The sequence below is a fragment of the Lathyrus oleraceus genome, chromosome 7, assembly GCF_024323335.1.
Source record: "Lathyrus oleraceus cultivar Zhongwan6 chromosome 7, CAAS_Psat_ZW6_1.0, whole genome shotgun sequence".
In the NCBI taxonomy this organism is placed as follows: Eukaryota; Viridiplantae; Streptophyta; class Magnoliopsida; order Fabales; family Fabaceae; genus Lathyrus; species Lathyrus oleraceus.
In genome coordinates, this window is record NC_066585.1 from 173,561,874 (window position 1) to 173,580,249 (window position 18,376).

At 35.3% G+C, this 18,376-nt stretch overlaps 1 protein-coding gene across 1 annotated transcript; it reads right to left on the minus strand.

Annotated features, from left to right (window-relative positions):
• Positions 1-16,768: 16,768 nt before the first annotated feature.
• LOC127102695 (protodermal factor 1-like) lies at positions 16,769-17,143 on the minus strand. Its single transcript, XM_051040042.1, has one exon. The coding sequence runs from the start codon at positions 17,141-17,143 to the stop codon at positions 16,769-16,771; it is 375 nt and encodes a 124-aa protein (XP_050895999.1).
• Between the last annotated feature and the right edge of the window lie 1,233 nt (positions 17,144-18,376).

Here is an 18,376-nt window from a genome sequence, read left to right on the forward strand (position 1 = left end):
TTGTAGCCGTCATTCTCTTAATAGAATATTCATCTTTTATTCTACCTTTGCACCAACAATGACCTATAGTAAGTAATTAATTCTTTAAATTTTGAGAGACCTACATTTTCTTATCGAAAGTCTTCATCCACAAGGAAATTCCTAAAGATTACATGCATTTAGTCTATTCTTTTTTAAGTGTTATTTTGTAGTTTACATATAAAGAAAACTAATAAATGTATCACTTTTTAAACAATAATTATCCTTTAACTTAGAACACCTTTAATTATTTATTAATTTATTTAACTTTTGTTTTCTTTGGAATAAATAGTTAGAGATGATTTAGAGAAGAGTGTAACTAATACTACTTTAAAATTTAAAAAAGTTATTTAAAAATAAATGCGACACTTAATAAAAAGGAACAGAGGGAGTCCCATTAAATTAACCTCATTAATAGCATGAATATATAATTGCAGGGAAGCATGATTAAATTTCAGCCATTAAACAAAAACAAAAATAGATAGAGAAATAAGTAATATGCACAAAAAATTTACATATCATAATTTGCAATACTTTAATAAATTTATTGATTAATAAAATTAAAAAATAGAAACAAAAATGAAGACTAAAAAAAACAACATTTTTGACAACTAACTCACAAAAAAATTATCACAATAAATAAAGAGATTAACCTCGGTGAAAAATAATAACAATTGTAGTTCTCAACAAAATCAAACTCAAAATAAATATACTAGTTTAATGCCTAAACTTTGTTTTTTGAAATAACGTCTATAAATTATAATTGCTTTGACGTGTTTTCATATTTTAAAACCGTTCTTATATTTAAATTACTTTAAGTATCACTATAAAGATCTTTTTATTTGATTAAAATATTTAAAAATTTCATTTTTAAACGGATGGATATTTGGTCCTTCACGAAATCCATTGTTGAAGAAATAACTTCAAAATTAATAATACATCAAATGAAACATACTAAAATAAAATAAAACTTACAATATTAAGAATTAAATAAAAAAAAGGAGTCATCAAAGTATTATCTAAATGTTTAACTCATTATTAATATAATATAAAATTACAAAATAATAGAGTCAAGTAACTTGAAAAAAATACATAAACATTATCATCCCAAAAGGGGTAGCGGTAATTGTTCGCTTTTCTTATATTTTGGTGTAATGGATACTATATTTGATAGTCATACAATTAATACAATAAAAATAGTACTATCATTATAACCTTATACAATTTCATCACAAAAATGAGGCAATGTGTTTATTATACCGCATATATGTATTTGATTACATAATGCAACTTGTAAATCAATTTTTAGGGGTTTTCGACTGAGGGTTTAGGGAGGAGTGAATGTGATCGGGAGAAAAATGGGAAGGAGAAAAATGACTGGGATGATTCAGGATGACTGGGAGCTGGTGATGACACTAATGGATCATTCGGAGATGACTCAGTGGAAGGAAAGGTAGGAAATGGTGGCATGGCATGCTTAGGAAGAGAGGGAATGGAAGTATGCAATGGTGGAAGACTTCCTTTTGGCAATGATGGAATTACAGACATGTCTGGTAAATCTTGCATAGATGGTGTTGGTGAAGATATAACCTTAGGTTGTGGTAGATCAGGTCTTTGAAGAAGACGACGTGCTTCAACGTGGATATTTGACATTGTTGCAACAACGAGTAAAGCTAGGATGACAGATTTGGAGAAAGCCATTGATAATAACTTGAAGGATTGTATTGAGAGAAGATGGTTTGTGATTTGATGAGAAGGAAAGGCAGGATTGATGGTGTTATATAGTTTGAGAGAGATTAGTATAACTTTCTATATTTTCCTTTGTCTAAAATATTTTATGATTAGAATTGTTGGCTAATCATAGCATTCCCGTAGTTTCGGTCATGACCACCACAAAAATTAAAATAAATAAATGATTGAAAAATAAAAACATTTGAAAAACACATAGTGGTTAAGGGGAAAATGAAATATTTTTCGTGTCAATTAGATTTTTGAATGAATAAGCGTCGGCTCACATTTGCAGCAAACATGTTGGTAAATGAATAACTAAATGAATAAATTAGTCATAAATATGTAGTGTCGACTTGACCTTGGCTATATAGTCAAATAAAAATAAATAAAAAGTATGGAAATTGTAACCTCGATCGAATCGTGTCTATTTAATCAATAAAATTAGTAGAAATATGAAAAGAAAAAAAACTTGTGGCGTGGAAATAACGTTTGCGTTAGCGGTTGAATGTGGTGGGGAAAGAAATGTAATGAAGGGAAAAGTCGCTAGGACTGACGTGTGGACGTTGGAAAGTGAAGTGACAGTTGGAAATAGTGGAATATTCAGAGATGGAATATTGGTAGGTAATATAGGAAGCGATGGCATAATAAGTTTAAGAAAAGATGAAAATGTTAGTTGGAAATGGCAATGTTGAAAGATTTCCATGTAAAGGTTGTAATGTTGGAATTGAAGGTAAATGTGGCAATGTTGTTCGGTTTGAGAAAGTGGGAATTTTAAATAAATTTGGTTATCTAGTTGTTTGTAATAGACTGTGAGCTTCTAAACATGTGTTTCACATTGTCACAATAGAAATTAAAGTAATGATGGAGGATTTTGTTGAGGCCAACAATATCTTGGTGAACTGTAAGAGTATATTATTAGTATAGAAAGGATTTTCTTTGAAATCTTATGAGAAGCAAAAGACTTCTATATGGTTTGATATTGTGTGAGAGATTTGAAGGATGGTAGTTTGGTGAACCATTAAGCATTTTTTGGAAACATATTTGGAATCTTAAGTTAGTTCAACTATCTGTGTTGGATTTGATGGAAAACATTTTATATGGTTAGATTGACGACCTATAGTAAGTAATTAATTCTTTAAATTTTGAGAGACGTACATTTTTTTATCGAATGTCTTCATCCACAAGGAAATTCCTAAAGATTACATGCATTTAGTCTATTCTTTTTTAAGTGTTATTTTGTAGTTTACATATAAAGAAAACTAATAAATGTATCACTTTTTAAACAATAATTATCCTTTAACTTAGAACACCTTTAATTATTTATTAATTTATTTAACTCACTACGCCAAAAACTGGAATAGACAGCGCACCTTAGAGGGCGCTTTATTACAAAAGCGCACTCTAAAGTGAAGCGAAAAAATAAGGAGCGAACAACTGGATAGACAACGCACTTTAGAGGGCGCTTTTGTAATAAAGCACCCTCTAAGGTGAAGCGAAAAAATAAGGAGGAGATAGAGGGACAACAATACAGGGCGCTTTTTAGAAAGCGCCCTCTAAGGTTACCCTTAGAGGGCGCTTTTAAAAAAGCGCTCTATAAGTCCATGTGCATTTCCAGTTTATAAAGCGCTTTTGGAAAGCCTTAGAGAGCGCTTTCATAAGCGCCCTCTTAGGCCCCCTTTAGAGGGCGCTTTTTTTCCACAAGCGCCCTCTAAGGTCCCCTTTAGTAAACATTAAAATTATAACATACTGCGCGTTTTGTTATTTCACTCTCTGTTGTTTTCGTTCTTTTTCACGTTAGGGTTCTCACTGCTACGATTTTCGCTACTTCTAAGGCGTTCTCCTTCCACCTCTGTTAGATCTACGACGTTTCCTCATTCTATTAATTTGTTGTTAGCTGTTCGATTTTGACACCATAGGTATTTTTCTAATCTTCATATTACTTGGTTTCTCTTCTGACGTTCGCTATTGTTCATTTTTGGTTTCATTTTTCTTGGTTCATACATTTATTGAGTATTCTCAACAATAATTATTGTGTTGCAATGCTAGCAATGGAGACTAGGCATTATGGGTTAAATTTCACCAACTATTCCATTTGTTTCTCGATGTAGAAAAAGGAGGCAGCAATATCTAAAACACCTTCTACCAATCAAAGGTACACTATGCAGCTTATGAGTGTATTTATTCTAGCATACATAGCGTAGCTAGTAACTTAAGAAGTTTAGGTATGGATGTTATTTGATAGAGTAAATTAGACTCGACTATTCTTCTGTTAGCTTTCAGTTAGACCATTATACAATTCTACATATATATTTTCTAGTCAATGTTTATCTTTTGTAAAAACTATATGATGATATATAACTATGCTACAAATTAGTGCATACCACTAATGCTTAATGCATGGTTCATACATTCTCATGCTATTGAAGTCAGAGATATCTGAAAATGTTGAGAAACTAACTCAATAAACCAAAATTGTTTTGGTTTTGGGTTGTTGTTGGAGACATGAATGCCCTGCACAGAGACTAACTCAATAAAGCGAAATTGTTTTGTCTCATCCCATTTTTGGTTTCTCTTCTGAAATTGTTTTTTGTTTATTCTAATTAGTAATGGGTAATACATGGATGTCTTCCAATCGATTGTCGAGAGAGTGTGAGCAAATTCTTTACTTCGAATAAATTTTGAATGATAGCAAATTGTGTGATCATCATCCAAATGTTGGATGTGCATTATCTTACATGATTCATTTGTGTTTTTATCCCATTCTATTGTTGCATGACTGTACATAAAGACCCACATTGATACATCTCATAAAAGAACTCATAAAATCTATTTTGTGTCAGTATGCATCAACACATAATCCTATGCATCGATCCATACAGTATGTTGTAAACCACAAAATTCTTTTGTTCAGTATGTATCGATCCATACGAGTCATGTATCGATACATGGACAGGCAAAATGCTCTATGGATCGATCCATACGAACCTTGCATCGATCCATGTTAGTTGAAATGTCCTATGTATCAATACATACGAATTATGCATCGATCCATGCTTCCTTTAATTCCCCAAAAACTCATTAATCTTACAGTATGTATCGATGCATAACCTCATGTATCAATACATAAGTCTGTTTTATGTTCTAACAGCTTCTGTTTTAGCATATATATGAAATGTTGTGACAGAAGTAAAATAAGAGAATTCTGAGAGGGAAAAACAGTTGAGACACCAATCAAAGGAGTGTGTAGCAGCAATTGTTTTGAGCAGTTAGAAACCTGAAAGAGACTTCATCTTCTCCATCTTCTCAATCACTTTTCTTCAAGAACATCAACACATAATCATTCTTGTTCTTCGGATTAAAGGATCAAAGAGATAACGTTCAGTGGTAACGATCAAGGATCTAGCTGAGTTGAAGATTGAAGGGGGTTTCGAGGAAAAACCAACTGGTTTGTCCTTCAAGAACTGGAGTGTTCTTGCGGGTTTGTTAGTCACGTTTGCAGAACAGATTCAGCCGCAGCGTTGCGTTTCGAAATTGGGGGATTTCGCAAACAGGTCGTGGAACCGGTGAATTGTTTGCAATTTCTTGCAGGAAATTCTTGATCGAGCTCAGATCAAGTGAAGGTTTTATACAAGAAGAAGATCTTGGGATTTAGAATTCTGTCTGTGTATTGAAACCTTGTATCAACGAATTCGGCATTATTGATAATTACAGTTCTCAATTTCATTTGAAATTGAGAGGGAGACGTACCCACACGCGAGGACGACGTGGGGAACTTCCTTACCAAATCTCTGCGTATCGTATTCTTTCCTTATCTCTCTTTACGTTTTCAACAGTTTCACAATTTCAGATAATGTGTTGTGGCTGCACTTTTTGTGATACAATAGTGGCAAGAAAACTTCTTTAACTAAAGTCCACTGTTGTTCATTATTGATCACATACACACCAACTGTTTGACAAAACTGTTAGCTGAATTTTATTCATTGGAATTAGAATTTAGTGATAAGTGCATTCAATTGGATACGATTCCAGTGTTAATAACTTCTGTCATTCTAATTCAAATCCAGCAATAAATTCGCGTGTCCGGTTTTCTAGTAGCGGTTCAGAATAGACGAAAGTCGATTCGGGACTGAAATTTTCCGCCAAGTTTAAAAACTCTGATAAAATTTTAAATCCGTTTATTTTCAAAGAAGTGATCTATTCACCCCCCCCCCCCTCTCGATCACTAGCCACACCGACTAACAAGTGGTATCGGAGCGCCGGTTCGCTGGTGCTCTGTGGCTGCCTGTAACAATATGGATTCTGAACCAAAGGGGGCGTATAATAGAGTGCCTATTTTCAATGGTGAAAATTACGGCTACTGGAAAGACTGTATGCGAGTTCATATAAATTATGTGGATAGGCTAGTATGGGCTGCCATTGAAAATGGTCCTTTTCAAATTACTATGACAAATGCGGCTGGCACCATAGTTCCTAAACCAGAAGCTGATTGGAATGAGAAAGATGAGAAAAAGTGGTCGTGTGATTGGAAAGCTCGAAATATGCTAATTTCAACACTTGGTGTTGATGAGTATTATCGAGTATCTCAGTGCACGACAGCTAAAGAAATGTGGGATGCTTTAGAAGTTGCCCATGAGGGTACTACTGAAGTAAAACAGTCCCGCATCAACACTCTCAATCAAGAGTTTGAGCTCTTTCGCATGAAACAAGGAGAATCTATCTCCGACATGCAAAAGATATTCACTCATCTCACTAATAGGTTGAATGCACTTGGAAAAACTGTTTCCAATGAAATTGCTACTAATAAAATTATGTGGTGTCTTAGCAGGGAGTGGCAACCTAAAGTAACAGCAATTAAGGAAGCAAACGACCTTACGAGACTTACAATTACAACTCTGTTTGGAAAGCTGGAAGAACATCAGCAAGCATTAGAAAGTCTTGAAAAGTTTGAGAACAAAAGTAAGAAGGAAAAGGAGAAGAAAAGAGACAAAGAGGGAGAGAAAAAGCCAATAGCTCTTGTGGCCTCTAGCTCTAAGTCCTCACGAAAAGAGCAAAGCGACAATGATTCAAGTAGTGACAAAGATTCAGATGATGAGGAAATGGGACTGTTTGTAAGGAGATACAATAGATTCATTTGAAAGAATGGAGTTAAGCATTCCGACAAAAACCTCATGAAATTTCGAAGACAATCTACAGAGTCGAAACAGGAAGAGAAAAAGAAGAGTAGAGGAAGAGGATCCTGTTTTAATTGTGGTAAATCTGGACATTATAAAACGGACTGTCCTATGAAGTATAAGGATCAAAGAAAAGCTTCACCAAAAGAGTACAGCAAACAAAGAAGATCTTACATTGCATGGGAAAGTGATAGTGATTCATCAAGCACACAAAGCTCAAGTGATAGTGATGAAACCGCAAATCTGTGCCTTATGGCTCACACCAAAAATTTGTCCTACCACAAGAAGAAAATCAATGACAAGAAGGATGATTGCCTTGCTTCCGTAGATAAAAGATGGTTTCTTGACAGCGGTTGCTCAAGGCACATGACCGGTGACATATCGCTTTTCATAGGCTTCAAAGCAAAGAAGAAGGGATATGTTACTTATGGAGACAATAACAAAGGAGCTATACTCGGCAAAGGTAGTGTAGGTAATCCATCCACCACTACTATTTCTAATGTCCATCTAGTAGAGGGACTTAAGCACAATTTGTTAAGCATAAGTCAATTGTGTGACATGGGCTATAAAGTCTCTTTCACAAAAACTTGCTGCATAATTGAACATGCTGAACAAAACGTTGTGTTTAAGGGTGTAAGAGTAAACAATATCTATATGCTTGACCTTTTTGATGTATCTTTAACAAGTACTAAATGTCTAGTTACCTTGAATGATGATTCTTGGCTTTGGCATAGACGTTTAGCACATGTTAATTTCGATTTGCTTAATAAGGTTGTATCTAAGGATCTAGTAGTCGGTCTTCCAAAAATAAAATTTTCAAAAGACCACCTATGTGACGCGTGCCAAATGGGAAAGCAAACGAGGGTCTCTTTTAAATCAAAAAATATAATCTCAACTTCACGACCTCTTGAGCTTCTCCATATGGATCTCTTTGGGCCTTCTAGGACAAAGAGCTTAGGTGGAAATTACTATGGTTTTGTAATTGTTGATGACTATTCTAGATTTACTTGGACTATATTCCTTCATAGTAAAGATGAAACTTTTTCTGCTTTTAAGAATTTTGCAAATCTGTCCCAAAACAAAATGAATTCCAAAATAGTTACAATCCGTAGCGATCATGGTGGTGAATTTCAAAATCATCACTTTGATAAGTACTGTGACAAGTATGGTATTGAGCATAATTTTTCAGCTCCTCGAACTCCACAACAAAATGGCGTTGTGGAGCGTAAAAATCGTGTTTTAGAGGAGTTGGCAAGAACAATGCTAAATGAGGGTGGATTACCAAAATACTTTTGGGCTGATGCTGTTAGCACAGCTTGTTATGTTTTAAACAGGATCTTAATCTGTCCTATTTTAAATAAAACCCCTTATGAACTTTTAAAAGGAAGAAAGCCAAACTTGTCACATCTTCACGTGTTCGGTTGTAAATGTTTTGTTTTGAATAATGGTAAGGAAAATATTGGGAAGTTTGATGCAAAAGCAGATGAAGGTATCTTTCTTGGATACTCACTATCAAGTAAAGCATATAGAGTGTATAATAAGCGTTTACTTACTGTTGAAGAATCTGTCCATGTTTCTTTTGACGAGTCTTATCCGAAAAATGTCGGAAAAGGTATCTCTTTTGATGACGCAGGTGTATCTACAGAAGACATACTCAAGGAGGCTGTTAAGGAAACTGATCAGTCCAAAACAGCTGCCCATGAGAAGGAGCAAGATACTAGTCATGGAGAAGATGAGGAAGAAAAGACAGCTGAAGTGAATGAGCTTCCAACAGCTTGGAAGTCCTCAAAAGACCATCCTATCAACAACATCTTGGGAGACATTTCAAAGGGAGTAATGACCCGTTCTAAGATAAGTAATTTTTGTTCTCACTTCACTTTTGTTTCACAAGTGGAACCTAAAAATGCCAAAGAGGCCTTGATTGATGAATTTTGGCTAATGGCCATGCAAGAAGAGCTTAATCAATTTAAAAGAAATGACGTTTGGGAACTTGTCCCTCATCCGCGAGATCATCATATCATAGGTACTAAATGGGTTTTTAGAAATAAGCTTGGTGAAAACGGAGTGATAACTAGGAACAAGGCACGTTTAGTAGCACAAGGGTATAACCAAGAGGAGGGCATAGACTATGAGGAAACTTATGCTCCAGTTGCTCGCATTGAAGCTATACGTCTCTTGCTTGCCTATGCGTGTTCTAACGATTTTAAGCTTTACCAAATGGACGTAAAGAGTGCTTTCCTAAATGGTGTCATAAATGAAGAGGTATATGTCTCACAACCTCCTGGTTTTGAGAATGCTGAAAATCCAGACTATGTTTACAAATTAAAACGAGCTTTGTATGGTCTCAAACAAGCCCCTCGGGTTTGGTATGAAAGACTTAGCAAATTTCTAATTGATCATGGATATTCCAGAGGTAAAGTGGATAATACTCTCTTTATTAAACATAAGGGAAAGCACATCCTTTTAGTTCAAGTTTATGTAGACGATATAATTTTTGGTTCAACTAACGTACACTTGGTCGAAGAATTTTCTAAGGTTATGCAGGGTGAATTTGAGATGAGTCTCATGGGGGAGCTGAACTACTTCCTAGGACTGCAGATAAAGCAACTTGATGAGGGTACAGTAGTATGTCAAACAAAATACTGCAGAGAACTACTCAAGCGCTTTGGAATGAATGACTCAAAATCAATTGACACCCCTATGCCTACCAACGGAAATCTGGATAAGGATGAGCATGGTAAGTGCGTTGATGTCAAAAAGTTCAGAGGTATGATTGAATCTCTTCTGTATCTTTCTGCCTCTAGACCTGACATCATGTTTAGTGTTTGTATGTGTGCACGATATCAATCAAATCCTAAGGAATCACACCTAAAAGCTGTTAAACGCATATTTAGATATCTTCATGGAACACCTAAATATGGGTTGTGGTACTCCAAAGGAAGTGATTGTAGTTTAGTAGGTTACTCCGATTCTGATTTTGTTGGCTGCAAATCAGATAGGAAAAGCACAAGTGGTACATGTCACCTGTTTTCAAACTCCTTGGTAAGTTGGCACAGCAAAAAGCAGGTATATGTGGCTTTGTCAACTGCAGAGGCAGAATACGTTGCAGCCGGTAGTTGTTGCGCTCAGATTCTGTGGCTAAAGCAACAACTACAAGACTTTAACATTCAACTCAAACGTATTCCAATAAAATGTGACAACACTAGTGCCATAAACCTTACTAAAAACCCTGTTTTACACTCACGCACTAAACACATAGAGATTAGACATCACTTTCTTCGCGACAATGTTGAAAAAGAAGACGTTGTATTTGAGCATGTTGATTCTAAAAATCAGCTTGCTGATATATTCACTAAACCTTTGGCAACGGAACCGTTCTTCAACATTCGTCGTGAATTAGGAATCTTAGATCTCTCTCAATTGATGTCTTAAGCATGTTTATTCTTATTTATATTATGCCTCTCCTTGGTTGATGAGATTTGCTTTAGCTATCATGTATACGTCACAAGATTACACCAACAAAGGTAATATCACTCCTTTCTACACTTCTTTTACAACTATGTGAATGTTAGAACACAATTCCTCACTCTCGTGTATGTAAATTTCTTTCCATATATTGTTTGAACATTAAGAAACTGATTTATGAATCATACTTGGGCATAACTACCATGACATACTTCATAATGCATATCCATAATGCATAAAAATTCATTAAAATCTGGTTTGGCATCAGTATGTATCGATCCAAACATGTATGCATCGATTCATATCTTCTGCATTTCAAATTTTTCAAAACTGGTTCAGGATGCATCGATCCATCCGTCGTATGTATCGATACATAGACCTGTTAAAAACATAAATACATGATATGGATCGATCCATGGCCATATGCATCGACACATACTGATGCTATTTGAATTAAATGCATTTTTTTCTCTCTCATGGATCGACACATCAGCCACTCTTATCACATCCTATCACAAAACTTCATATCAGTAGTACCCATACCTCCCAAAACCTGCGGCTAACCCTAATCTCCCTCATCATCACTCAATCTAAAATCCTAAACTCATATCACTTTCCCTCACCCATTCATCACAATGCCTCCACGAACCATTCCAGCTAGAGCAAAGGGAAAAGGCAAAGGAAAGGAACCAGTGGGTACTTCTCAGCAGCCACCAGACATTACTCCAAATGCCTTAGACTTGCTTCATCCTGCAATTGCAAATGAGTTTGAGGACTCCTTCAAGACAAGGTTAGTTATGAATCCCCATGTCTTTGATAAAACTGATGCTATTCATCTACATCTAAATGATGTGGTTGAACTCCTACATGCACAAAGACTTGGGTCATTCTTGTCTACAAAGGATGATTACCATGAGGATTTCATCCGAGCTTTTTATGCTGGCCTACAATCTGGTAGAGGCTATATGTTTAGGTGTTCTATCGGTGTCAGAACATATACTTTTGAAGCTACTGATTGGGAAACAGTGTTTCAAATTCCGTCTCCGTCGCTTAATTTCAAGTCCTGGCATGACCTGCATTTTGATACTGAATTTAACATGAAGGAGTTTACTCTATCCATCTTAAAACTAGACAGACCGCTGAGTGAGGATGAACACGTCACGTCTGGAATGATTAAGAAAACTCCGCGTATTCTTCATTGGATAATCTCACACATTCTGCGTCCGACAAACAGTGGACATTCTCGGTTGGACAGGGCAAGCATACATCTCCTCTACATTCTGCAAAATAAGGTTCCCTTGAATTGGGCAAATTACTTTGTAAAACGTCTATTTTTCGTGCGCAACAGCTCCAAGAATGTTGCTCTCGGTTATGCTTCTCAAATAATGAAAATTCTTAAGTTTTGGAATGTTGCAATCCCTCTAGTTCCTCTCCTATCTCCATCTGCTGCTCAAGAGTTTGACTCCTCCACTTTATCGCATATGGGATATCGGTGGGACAAGGACCGTAAATGCTTCTACTTCTTTGAAAGAAAATCCAAAACAAGGATCTACAATTTTGATGTGCCTTCTGAACGAATCCATGTTGTTGAAGACCAGCCTGATGAAGACATGCAGGATGCGCATGAAGCAGATGTACCTCCAGCTGAGGACAATGCTGGTTGGGGTGATTGGGTGCCACGAAGGTGGTCTCCAACCAACTATGTGCCTGAACCTACGGCTCCTCCGTTCTCTGGTGGCACTTCATCTTCAACACCTACTGCGGACATCACTCATATGCTTCAACAAATGGAACTTGCCAACAAAGAACGTCATGAAGAGGCACGACATTGGCATGTACAACAAAATGAGTGGCATAAGGAGCATCGTGACTAGCATGATGAGCATACACGGATGTATCAGAATCAACACTCTTGGCACCTAGACTTGGTTAAGTGGCACCAAGTTTTCTACAATGAAATGTCTGGCTTTATGGATGACTGCCGTGAAAACCCTGGTATTATGGACAGATTTAGAAGTATTGAAGTTCAGGACCGGTTTAGGCACTACTCCTTCATGGGCCAAAATCCAGACACAATCCCTCCTCCTCCGCCTCCGCCAAGCTTCAGAGATCCTGATAGAGATGATGAGGAGTCCTGCGGTGGCCACAATCCCCATTAACCAATCATCATTTCATTTCACTGCATTTCATCTCATGCTGCTCAAGTTTTATTTGAATTGTTGCACAATATATGGTTTAGCTTATGTAATCCTTAAACTCTTTCTACTCCTTAAATGCTTTTCACTTTCTGTTTACCTATATTGTTATTGCCCTTATTTGTCATTCTTTGTGAGTGATTCTTTACTTTGAAGCTTCCTTCTTTGTGATTGCTAACTTTTTTATCAATTTTTTGCCATGTCTTGCTACAACATGTTGCCTTGATAAACCTGTTTCTTCCTCTTTTTGATGTTGACAAAGGGGGAGAAATGGAGATATGCACAAACTCAGGGGGAGTATCACACATCTTGCCAAAAATTTGCCATCATCAAAAAGGGGGAGTTTGTGAGCAAATTCTTTACTTTGAATAAATTTTGAATGATAGCAAATTGTGTGATCATCATCCAAATGTTGGATGTGCATTATCTTACATGATTCATTTGTGTTTTTAGCCCATTCTATTGTTGCATGACTGTACATAAAGACCCACATTGATACATCTCATAAAAGAACTCATAAAATCTATTTCGTGTCAGTATGCATCAACACATAATCATATGCATCGATCCATACAGTATGTTGTAAACCACAAAATTCTTTTGTTCAGTATGTATCGATCCATACGAGTCATGTATCGATACATGGACAGGCAAAATGCTCTATGGATCGATCCATACGAACCTTGCATCGATCCATGTTAGTTGAAATGTCCTATGTATCAATACATACGAATTATGCATCGATCCATGCTTCCTTTAATTCCCCAAAAACTCATTAATCTTACAGTATGTATCGATGCATAACCTCATGTATCAATACATAAGTCTGTTTTATGTTCTAACAACTTCTGTTTTAGCATATATATGAAATGTTGTGACAGAAGTAAAATAAGAGAATTCTGAGAGGGAAAAACAGTTGAGACACCAATCAAAGGAGTGTGTAGCAGCAATTGTTTTGAGCAGTTAGAAACCTGAAAGAGACTTCATCTTCTCCATCTTCTCAATCACTTTTCTTCAAGAACATCAACACATAATCATTCTTGTTCTTCGGATTAAAGGATCAAAGAGATAACGTTCAGTGGTAACGATCAAGGATCTAGCTGAGTTGAAGATTGAAGGGGGTTTCGAGGAAAAACCAACTGGTTTGTCCTTCAAGAACTGGAGTGTTCTTGCGGGTTTGTTAGTCACGTTTGCAGAACAGATTCAGCCGCAGCGTTGCTTTTGGAAATCGGGGGATTTCGCAAACAGGTCGTGGAACCGGTGAATTGTTTGCAATTTCTTGCAGGAAATTCTTGATCGAGCTCAGATCAAGTGAAGGTTTTATACAAGAAGAAGATCTTGGGATTTAGAATTCTGTCTGTGTATTGAAACCTTATATCAACGAATTCGGCATTATTGATAATTACAGTTCTCAATTTCATTTGAAATTGAGAGGGAGACGTACCCACACGCGAGGACGACGTGGGGAACTTCCTTACCAAATCTCTGCGTATCGTATTCTTTCCTTATCTCTCTTTACGTTTTCAACAGTTTCGCAATTTCAGATAGTGTGTTGTGGCTGCACTTTTTGTGATACAATAGTGGCAAGAAAACTTCTTTAACTAAAGTCCACTATTGTTCATTATTGATCACATACACACCAACTGTTTGACAAAACTGTTAGCTGAATTTTATTCATTGGAATTAGAATTTAGTGATAAGTGCATTCAATTGGATAAGATTCCAGTGTTAATAACTTTTGTCATTCTAATTCAAATCCAGCAATAAACTCGCGTGTCCAGTTTTCTAGTAGCGGTTCAGAATAGACGGAAGTTGATTCGGGACTGAAATTTTCCGCCAAGTTTAAAAACTCTGATAAAATTTTAAATCCATTTATTTTCAAAGAAGTGATCTATTCACCCCCCCCCTCTCGATCACTAGCCACACCGTCTAACAGAGAGTACGAGAATGGGGTATCAGAATTCGTTAAGTTTGCCGTTGCGCACGCCGAAGACCCCAGTAGAATGATATGTCCTTGCTTGGGTTGTTGTTATGGGAAACGGGTTGACGCAGTTCAATTGACATCGCATCTAATGAGGCATGGAATTGATCGAAGTTATACATGTTGGAATTTGCATGGTGAGAAAAGTAACGAGAATGTTGAACCGGGGGATAGTACGACCTATGCCTCAAACTATAATGGCGCAGATACATACGATTGTGATCGAGTTGAAGAGATTGCAGAAGCACTTGAAGGAGATCTTAAGGATTGTCCCGAAATGTTTGAGAGGTTGGTAAGTGATGCAGAGAAACCTTTGTATGATGGTTGCACTAAATTCACAAGATTGTCTGCGGTATTAAAGTTGTACAACTTAAAGGCGGGCAATGGATGGTCGGATAAAAGGCGAGTCAGTTGCATAAAAAAAAAGGTATAAACACAATTATATGATATTTATGCATAGAAAATGTTAATTCTTGATCTTATACTTCACCTAACTAATTTTATGATATTTTTGGTTCATGCTATTGATATTGAACAAAAAGAGGTTGTTGCTAAGAAGATTGCGGCTAGCAAAAAAAACATACATCTCAGAGATGCTTTTGCTACTTAGTTTTATTTCTTTATAAGTTATGAATTGGTTGTATGTTTAGAATCTTTAGAAGTTAAACGATTATATATCAGTGGATTGTTGTATATGTATGGATTGTTGTATATAAGGCTTGTTGAATGCAATGTGTGAAAAAGGGCTTCAAATTATACAGTTTTAGGTGTACTACTTCAATATACAGGTTGTCTAAAATAAATAAATAAATATAGAGCTTTTTAAAAAAAAAAAATTAAATAACCATCCACTTTAGAGGGCGCTTTCCAAATAAGCGCCCTCTAAACCCTTAAAAGTTTCCACTTTAGAGGGCGCTTTCCAGTAAAAGCGCCCTCTAAACCCTTAAAAGTTTCCACTTTAGAGGGCGCTTTCTTTAAAAAGCGCCCTCTAAAGTGGCCCTTACAAGGGCTTAAAGAGCCACTTTAGAGAGCGCTTTCACCAGGAAAAAAAGCGCTGTCTTTACCTATGCCAGCGCCAGATTAGAGGGCGCTTTAAAGCGCTGTTATAGGCCAAAAAAAGCGCCCTCTTTTCCCTTATTTGGCATAGTGACTTTTGTTTTCTTTGGAATAAATAGTTAGAGATGATTTAGAGAAGAGTGTAACTAATACTACTTTAAAATTTAAAAAAGTTATTTAAAAATAAATGTGACACTTAATAAAAAGGAACAGAGGGAGTCCCATTAAATTAATCTTATTAATACCATGAATATATAATTGCAGGGAAGCATGATTGAATTTCAGCCATTAAACAAAAAAAAATAGATAGAGAAATAAGTAATATGCACAAAAAATTTACATATCATAATTTGCAATACTTTAATAAATTTATTGATTAATAAAATTAAAAAATAGAAACAAAAATGAAGACTCAAGAAAACAACATTTTTGACAACTAACTCACAAAAAAATTATCACAATAAATAAAGAGATTAACCTCAGTGAAAAATAATAACAATTGTAGTTCTCAACAAAATCAAACTCAAAATAAATATACTAGTATATGCCTAAACTTTGTTTTTTGAAATAACGTCTATAAATTATAATTGCTTTGACGTGTTTCCATATTTTAAAACCGTTCTTATGTTTAAATTACTTTAAGTATCACTATAAAGATCTTTGTATTTGATTAAAATATTTAAAAATTTCATTTTTAAACGGATGGATATTTGGTCCTTCACGAAATCCATTCTTGAAGAAATAACTTCAAAATTAATAATACATCAAATGAAATATACTAAAATAAAATAAAACTTACAATATTAAGAATTAAATAAAAAAAAGGAGTCATCAAAGTAGTATCTAAATGTTTAACTCATTATTAATATAATATACAATTACAAAATAATAGAGTCAAGTAACTTCAAAAAAATACATAAACTTTATCATCCCAAAAGGGGTAGCGGTAATTGTCCGCTTTTCTTATATTTTGGTGTAATGGATACTATATTTGATAGTCATACAATTAATACAATAAAAGTAGTACTATCATTATAACCTTATACAATTTCATCACAAAAATGAGGCAATGTGTTTATTATACCGCATATATGTATTTGATTACATAATGCAACTTGTAAATCAATTTTTAGGGGTTTTCGACTGAGGGTTTAGGGAGGAGTGAATGTGATCGGGAGAAAAATGGGAAGGACAAAAAATGACTGGGATGATTCAGGATGACTGGGAGCTGGTGATGACACTAATGGATCATTCGGAGATGACTCAGTGGAAGGAAAGGTAGGAAATGGTGGCATGGCATGCTTAGGAAGAGAGGGAATGGAAGTATGCAATGGTGGAAGACTTCCTTTTGGCAATGATGGAATTACAGACATGTCTGGTAAATCTTGCATAGATGGTGTTGGTGAAGATATAACCTTAGGTTGTGGTAGATCAGGTCTTTGAAGAAGACGACGTGCTTCAACGTGGATATTTGACATTGTTGCAACAACGAGTAAAGCTAGGATGACAGATTTGGAGAAATCCATTGATAATAACTTGAAGGATTGTATTGAGAGAAGATGGTTTGTGATTTGATGAGAAGGAAAGGCAGGATTGATGGTGTTATATAGTTTGAGAGAGATTAGTATAACTTTCTATATTTTCCTTTGTCTAAAATATTTTATGATTAGAATTGTTGGCTAATCATAGCATTCCCGTAGTTTCGGTCATGACCACCACAAAAATTAAAATAAATAAATGATTGAAAAATAAAAACATTTGAGAAACACATAGTGGTTAAGGGGAAAATGAAATATTTTTCGTGTCAATTAAATTTTTGAATGAATAAGCGTCGGCTCACATTTGCCGCAAACATGTTGGTAAATGAATAAATTAGTCATAAATATGTAGTGTCGACTTGACCTTGGCTATATAGTCAAATAAAAATAAATAAAAAGTATGGAAATTGTAACCTCGATCGAATCGTGTCTATTTAATCAATAACATTAGTAGAAAAATGAAAAGAAAAAAAATTGTGGCGTGGAAATAACGTTTGCGTTAGCGGTTGAATGTGGTGGGGAAAGAAATGTAATGAAGGGAAAAGTCGCTAGGACTGACGTGTGGACGTTGGAAACTGAAGTGACAGTTGGAAATAGTGGAATATTTATAGTGTAAATATTGGTAGTTAATATAGGAAGCGATGGCATAATAAGTTTAAGAAAAAATGAAAATGTTAGTTGGAAATGGCAATGTTGAAAGATTTCCATGTAAAGGTTGTAATGTTGGTATTGAAGGTAAATGTGGCAATAATGTTCGGTTTGAGAAAGTGGGAATTTTAAATAAATTTGGTTATGTGGTTGTTTGTAATAGATTGTGAGCTTCTAAACATGTGTTTCACATTGTCACAACAGAAATTACAGTAATGATGGAGGATTTTGTTGAGGCCAACAATAACTTGGTGAACTGTAAGAGTATATTATTAGTATAGAAAGGATTTTCTTTGAAATCTTATGAGAAGCAAAAAACTTCTATATGGTTTGATATTGTGTGAGAGATTTGAAGGATGGTAGTTTGGTGAACCATTAAGAGCATTTTGGAAACATATTTGGAATCTTAAGTTAGTTCAACTATCTGTGTTGGATTTGAAGGAAATAATTTTTTATGGTTAGATTTACGGCCTATAGTAAGTAATTAATTCTTTAAATTTTGAGAGACGTACATTTTTTTATCGAAAGTCTTCATCCACAAGGAAATTCCTAAAGATTACATGCATTTAGCAT